Consider the following 7,931-nt stretch of genomic DNA (forward strand, 5'->3'; position numbering starts at 1 on the left):
GTTGGTGAATCGAGTCCAACCACCGTTGGTGAATCGAGTCCAACCACCGTTGGTGAATCGAGTCCAACCACCACTGAGTGGTACTCGAGCACGAGTGTGGAAAAGTCCAGCACTCCAGAAATGAACACCAGTAGCACGACCTCGAGTCTCGCATCGACTTCTGCTACAACCTTCCTGGTTAGCGCGCCTGCGAATGTGACAGGTGAGCTTCGGTGAACTTGTTTGAGTCTCGCTTTGGGTTCTCATTGCCACTTGTATTTCAATCTGACACCAGAAATTGTATGAACGAAGGTGTTTGGAGATTGTGTTGCTTTCTGGTGTCGAGGCTTGTGGAGGAGTTGAGCACAGAACGAAAAGAACGGTAGAAAGAGGGAGGTGGTGGTGGCAGAATTTGCATGCCCACGAGATGAGGCCTTTGCGAATAGGTGAGCACACACTGGGACATGAATTTGACAATACACCACAAGGTTATGGTTAAGTAGGAAAAATTGGACGAACACTCGTGCTACCCGAGGAACCCAGGTTCTGAATGCCAGGTGCTGTTGGTTTGTGAGCTTTTCTGTGAGCCCTTTGACAGTGTTGAAAATGAAAGGTCGAAAGCAAAATCCACTGAGGTTTTGCTTGAGGACTTCTGCATAAGGAAGCAAAAGAGGGAAGGTGTGAGGGGGAGATAAGGAAGTGGGAAGCTGGCTGCAAAGACCGCATGACGTGTCGATTCGCCTCCATCACCTATTCCGGTTGTGGTTTTCACCGGTTTATGATCTCTCTCCAAAAATGTTTTAAAACTATAAGGATTTGTTGGCGTTAAAATAAAAATTCTCAAGTTTGTTGCATGTCAGGCCAATGCGGAAGTCTGAGAGGTCCATGTACTTGGAAAACTTGAAAATCGAGAGATTTCACCTTTACCTTTAACTTTACCTTTGATCAGGTGATAGAAAAGACTTCATATAAAGCACATGCATTGTTTATTACCCTCACCTGAGGAGAGGGTATTCCATTTGAGTTCGTTTGTTTGTTTGTCTGTCTGTATGTCTGTGTCCGCACAGAATAAAATATGATTTTTTTCCTGCAACCGTTGGTCTGATTTACAGGAAATTGTCACCATAGGTGCACTACACCTGTATAATTTTGTAATGATGATCATGACGTCATATGTCACGTGGTATGGGCGCCATCTTGGAAAAACCGAAAAAATTTCACCTCTATCCGAAAATGCTGCATAGAAAAAAATTGAGAAATGGCTCATCGTAAAGAACTCTCCATGGGGAATAACATCTGTGAATGATGATGTCATAGGTGCCTCCATTAGGACGTCCTTCGACAAGTACAAAACGTCATCGATCAAGATGAAATTTCTTGACCATCTCGGGATAAATTGTTTTAACACAAAAGCCTTAAAAACTACTGAAAACGTCCTGGTGAGGGTCTGCAATCTCTGATTGCTCTTTCTATTTTTATGTGTGTGACGATGACCTGCTGTTTATACTTTGCCCCTTCACCTGCCATCAACACTTTCTCATTCCAGGACCTTTTTGTTTCCACTTTAGTGGGTAACCAATGTGGAACCCGGTGGCAATTTTCGTTCAAATAACTGAATCCACGAGTGAGACTCTCGTAATTTCTCACAGGTTTGAATTCTAACCTGAACCATCTTGGTGAACATTTCATGCCGAAAGTTCTTATAAGTAAAATTTGCCAAAAGAAAGTACATGAACTTCCCTCTCCTGCATCATATCGTGGAGTACAATAGTTATCTGTATAGTGGTACTCCATATGTAGGGATGGCATGGGAAAAATGAATGGCTGCCCATTTGGATTGCGTATCGCAGCCCCAATCAGATGAGTTGAGTATCGCTAATTGAATTTGGCCAATGTTGGCGATAACTCGCCGACTCTTCATGAAGGACACCGTCGTATCTTTAACGTTGACTAACTAGTGCTGGCAGACAGGACGCCCAGTTTAACGCCAATCTGAGGGACGTCACACATTGCCTCGCCTTGCCTGCGGATTAGGGTGGTTCTTTGCTACATAAGGCAAAAAAAACAACAATTGTTTGACTCGTAACCTTTAATTTTTTTGCTATTGAGGTAAAACTTCTGCCTGTGCAATATTTTTTGAATACATCAAGTTTTAGGGGTTGCACAATGACTCATGGTTGCCAGCCACTCATTGTTGCCCGATAAGCGTTGATTTCCTGCAATCGGGAAACCTCTTGCGATGTTCTGTCACAACTTGAAGCAGATACTGGGTTTGCTGTTCATCCCTTGTCAGGAGACGATTGTACTCTTTAATGAGAGCAACTGTATACACCAGAGTACAGCTGTACTGCATTCAATTAACTTAAAAACAACTTCAAAATGTGTAGTACATCGCAAGGTCATAGGTCAACTGTAATGGTCAAAATCATAAGTATAGCAGTGGAGAATAAATAATCAACTCCAAACATTTATGCGAGCCAAATATGTGAAATTACAAACTCTGTGTGCAACCCCTAAATTTAGTCCAAATGGCTTAAAATTTCACCACAAGGGATTTTTCATACATACAAAAGTGTTTAGGTGTTAGGAGCATGACCTTTCTAACTTGTATTTTGAAGAACCACCCTACTGCGGATGACAGTTTATACCTGGGTCGAGATTCAAACCCCTGCGTGACAGCTCAGAGGTGAAAGAGCTAAACCCTTGAAAACAAGATTAACCAGTTGTCTGGAGCCTTTGATAACCAGTCTTGTTGATTTGAGCAGCTGTCATATTTTGGGATCGATCAAGCATTCTCCTCCGGATGCACTGGCCACATTGTAATTTTCAACCTGCAGCTTGTATAAATATTGTCTAACTCTTGTGGAGATTTTTCTCATGCAACTACGCTCGACTTTGGGATCTGTGTGCAGACAATACCACAACGGAAGGGCCCGTTAACTACATGAGCAGCACCACTTCCCCGGAGGGCCTGTCGAGCTCCAGTTCAGGTAATGTGCTTGAACCTTTCGGTCTCGCCTCTCCAACTGAGGTCAGAGGTTTGCAGATCTTCTCAAAATGTATTGCTACTACTATTACTACTACTATTACTACCATTATTACTACTATTATTACTACTACTACTGCTACTGCAATTGCTATAGTTATGGCCACCTTGTGGAGTCTGCTGCGAGGGTGCTTTGGCCCAAGTCTTTCACAGACAAGCTAGCCTGGTCTGACATTTTGTTTGTTTTTGTTTTTGAAACTTCTGTAGGTTTGTGTAATTGTTTATTTTTTTTAAATTACATTAATATTAATTTTTGGAAGAAAATCTTTTTAAAGCCAAATTATCCAAAGGTGTTGTGTTGAGATTTTCCTCTTGAGGCTGGTGTGTCCTGTAAGTCGGTGTTTATAGGACTGACTTGTTCTTGGTTTCAATCAATGACCTTTGCTTTCTTGGGTAATTCCTGTTCCAATTTTGTGGATGAGTTGACCTTGTGCAGAACGTTATCTCGTACTTCTCTAAGATCTGGGCTACTGCGGCACCCATCTCTGCCGGTGTGGAACAACAAGAAGTTGTTGGTTGGCTAATTCAAATATGTATTTCAACAAAGCAAAATCCCATGTTATCACTGTTCTTCCACATGGATTGGCCCTCAAACTGTCGAGTTTACTTCTCAGGTCATCTCCTGGACGAGCTGCAATACTCGGAGATCCTCGGCCTCACAATCCATCCTGTGTGGACCAACTCACCAAAACTGGCTTCTAATTCTTGCTTATTTTATGTCTTTTTAACTCTTTATTTCCCTTTATCTGTCTAGGGCGGAGGTCGGCAACCTGTGGCTCCGGAGCCACATGCGGCTCTTTAAGGACTTGTTTGCGTCTCTCAAGCTTGAGAGATTAAATCCCCTTTTTCCTCATTACAAATACATTTTCAGAAAAAAAAAAACTTTGTGTCGTGGAAGGATAAAATAATACTTGAGAACTTTGGCAGTGTTAAACAGGAAAATACATCCGAATACCAGCGAATTCTGTGAGCAAGACTTGCACATTGTGCTCCATACACATTCTGCTCTCCACTACACGGTTATTTCCACCATCTTGTTGGCAATATTATGCCTTCAACTTGTTGTGCAGCCTCAGTTTAGAATTTGAACCCCCCTTTTAAAAAGCTAGTGACACCATGATCCTCACTGGGCAGGTAAGCGAGAGTGTTGTCATGAACGACTGGTATATAAATAATAAACAAGATGTATTGACAACTCCTCATTCAATAAGAGTATGCATGTGCACGTGACGTCACCACATCTTACTGTCCGCTATGGTAGAGTACAAGCAAACGAAATGACACGTGGCATTATTTTGTTGTGGTATTTGTGCCGATAGGGAGGATTAGTTGTCGCATCATAGACTGCCTATGGCACAACAATGGAAAGATTTTGATATGTTGGCTTGACTTGAGTTATGAGACACACACACACACACACACACACACACACACACACACACACACACACACACACACACACACACACACACACACACACACACATTGTGGTTTGTTTGTTTGTGTTTTGTTTGTCGATCTGTCTCCATATTCGCGTTTCAGAAAGTATCACGGAGTCCTCGCAGGGCTCGAACTATCCACCTCCGTTTCGGTGAAGGATCTCGATTCATGAGCCAAGTTTTGTTGTCCTCAGAGTTTTGTTTCGAGTTCTCTTTTGAGGTTTGTCACCGAGTCCCGGGCAGCCTCCAACTGCAGTTCGTTTGTAGTAATATTCCCGGGGATGTTGTAGGATCTTTGTGAGGTTCTTTTTATCATTCCCATTGCTCCAATTATTACTGGTACAATTTCGTAACTCTTCAGCTTCCCGGATATTTTCACTTTCATTCTTGAGATTTGCTTACACACGAGGGGGTTGTTGCTCTGTTGCTAAAAACACAATCATAATTTGCTATCGTTTCACTGCATAATTCATCGAGAAACACTGTGCACAAATGACCCTGGTTTGCTGTGGAAGTGATGACCATGGTTATACAAATAGTCAACAAAATAATGGCAAAAGGGTTGAACCACCACCAGCAGTTCTGTGAACTTCTTGAAGGGGTCAACTGTCAAAAGTGATCAGATCTGAAAGAAGTGAAGGTGTATGTGGGAAAAGGGCTGTGAACATGCAGCACCTACAGATCCTCAGTGGCTACAGATATATCTCTTCATTGTGGACACCACCTCACATTTAAATGGCCTTAACAGAAAGCTGCAAGGAAAGGGAAACGCCGCTCACTTGCTTTCAGAAGAGGTGCTCTCATTTGAGCAAAAACGTGCATTGTTTGCAAGAGACATGGAGATAGGTTCGCTGGTTCATTTCCCATCATTGCAACAATTAAAAGGAGACCAACTATGAGCTTGACACCGAGAACCTAAAAATGTGATGCTGAAGATACAATAAGCCTTTGCGGGGCAATTTCAGGAATTAAAGGAAAAGGCAACTTTAGAATTTGTGTTGAAACTTCTTGAAGTGGACACTTCTGCACTCAACTTTTCAGGATTTACAGGAGTTGACCGAGAAGAACTGGACAAACTGAGAAGAACTTCACACTGGTACTTGTACTGGCCGATTTGCAGGACAAAGACGTGGAGTTTTCAACTCAGAGGATTAGTGACTAAACTCAAATCTGGAAAGGTAGAGATCTACCCTGGTGCTTCAACACAGATTGCCTGAAATGCATGATCTTAAAAAACGAGACCAAATTGTGTTTGAAGCTTGGAATTCTTTACCGGATACCCGTGCAGTAACATGAAGAGATATGCGCTTGGCATTCTGTCCCTCTTCGGATCTACTTACCGGTGTGAGCAAGTATTTTCAAGTATGAATTTCATAAAAAGCACACCGAGAAACTTATTGAACAGGGGGAGTTTATAGTCCTGCTTGAAAATAAAAACTACAGCATTCTGTGCAAACATCGAACGACTCTCCATAGAAACTCTACAATAGAAATCGCACTAAAATATGGGTAAGCTGACTCGATATAAGAAAATGTAATGGCCCCTTTCATTGATAGCAACTCCATAAACATTTATTTCATTACAAATCAATACGTTTTGTCCTGTTCAATTATTGAAATTGGGGTTTACCTGCATTGCGGCTCATAAGATATTGCGTTTTTGACCGAATTAGAAAACCTGGCTCTTGTTATTTGGGTTTGCCGACCACTGGTCTAGAAGAAGTGAATTCTTGCAGAAATTTTTCTGTAAGGCTCACTTGGTAGTGCCTGGATGGGTTTGAGGGTAGTGGAGTAGCGGCTAAAACCCGAATCCTATCCAGGTACCTCCTGATGACTCCATCTTTGCTCTTTACCTCTTCTGGTTCCTTCTGATTTGATTGGAGTTCCAATGCATTAGTATTTGGTCTTCCATTTGATTCCAAAGCGCGCCGACTCTAGGGAGAGGATAGACTCCCCCCGCCCCTCCTTCGACCCTTTGCATATTGTAATATAGACTTGTCAGGCATCGCTAGCAGGTGAGTGGCAGTCATTTTTGTTTTTTTGTCATTACTCCACGGACCGGTAGCTTTCCGTCCGCAGACCTGTGGTTAGGAATCTGTGTCGTAGTCTATATGTCACCACTCTGGTTGGGGCAACAGTTTTCCAACATATTCCCATGAAGGTGATTGAGCTCAGGGTTTTGTGCTATTTGCACCTTTCTGCAGGAGCCCAGGTCTTGGGGCCTGCTTCTCACTCAACACAGGCAGGTTCCCAGTTTCAGTTTTTTGATTGCCTCACCTCCACCCTCACTCCTTCTGAAGTATTGTCACTCCATCCTCCTGGATAGCTCAGATCACGTCTAATCCCCTTCCCCCAACCCCTTCCCAGAATTCCACGCTTAAGGACCACCCCCACTTTTAAGTTGAAAGCTTACCTGCATTCTTTAATTCTTCTACTCTCTCCTCTGTATATTTGACGACTCCTGTTATTTCATTCGCCTCACTCCAGTCCTTAGTGTATATCTCTTAACAGTACCAACATTTCCTTATTGTGTGCCTGCAGGGATCGCATGGAGCACGGGATTCAGCACATCAGTTGGTACTTCGCTCTCTGCTTCGACTTGGTTGCTCACAACGACAGGTGCACTGTGCCATGGAAGATATACCCATTTATATGATTATTATTACTACTACTGTTCTGGCCCCAATGAATTCCACCTTGGGTTGGGCATGGGGGAGGTTTGGTTCAAGTCTTTCACGGACTGATTGGCTAAGTCTGATGTTAAACTGCAGCTGAATCGTGTAGGAATTTGTAATTTGTTCAGGGTTCTGGCAATAACTCGCCTCCTCTTCACGGACCTGTCGGACATTAATACTTATTTGGTGACATGATAAGGTTTTTGGTGGGCGCGGAAGGTAAACCAGTTTTGCTGAAGTGATGTCATGATGATGCATTATGGATTATTGAAATGTAAGCATCCAATGCTGAGTGTGAGTCTTTTTGGTGAAAGTAGAAGCTTGATGACCAAACAGCAAATTGGCATTCACCGGTGTAGCGTGGAAATCCTTGTTCCAATTTGAGTAACTGGATAATTCAAGTGGAATTGCTTACTGTGCTTTATGGGGTTGCCCTGGTAGATTGTGCCGGCACAGGCTTGTACCAACGCACACTCTGAGATTAAATTGAAAATGGTGGGGATATCAGGTTGATCAATTATATATTTACGTCTCCGTATTCTGATTTAATGGGAAGATGTAGTTTGATGTGAGATTTGATTTATGGGGCATTTCCAATACTGTCCGTGTGTGTTCATACATTTCGAAAACCACACTTCGTGCATACACAGGCTTATTAGCCTCGAAGATGCTGTGCCACTTTTATTTGCTGGTAGTTAGCAGTACCTCTGCAGGATCTAACCACTGTTCCACGGCCCTCACACTCCTGATGTGTCCAGGAATAGAGCAAGCGTTGACGCCCGAGCCACTGGG

General features: G+C 42.9%; 1 protein-coding gene across 1 annotated transcript in view; it reads left to right on the plus strand.

The window, feature by feature from the left end:
- LOC137419083 (uncharacterized) overlaps positions 1 to 7,931 on the plus strand; it is a gene marked incomplete at its 3' end in the record, with an annotated part of 11,238 nt that extends 3,307 nt beyond the window's left edge. The window contains 4 exon segments of the mRNA XM_078773452.1: positions 1 to 202; positions 2,892 to 2,969; positions 7,006 to 7,083; positions 7,898 to 7,931. The exon segment at positions 1 to 202 is cut by the window's left edge and continues 131 nt beyond it. Of these exon segments, the coding sequence (XP_078629578.1) occupies positions 1 to 202; positions 2,892 to 2,969; positions 7,006 to 7,083; positions 7,898 to 7,931 (392 nt within the window).

Source organism: Myxine glutinosa, chromosome 1, assembly GCF_964187855.1.
Source record: "Myxine glutinosa chromosome 1, kmMyxGlut1.1, whole genome shotgun sequence".
Lineage (NCBI taxonomy): Eukaryota > Metazoa > Chordata > Myxini > Myxiniformes > Myxinidae > Myxine > Myxine glutinosa.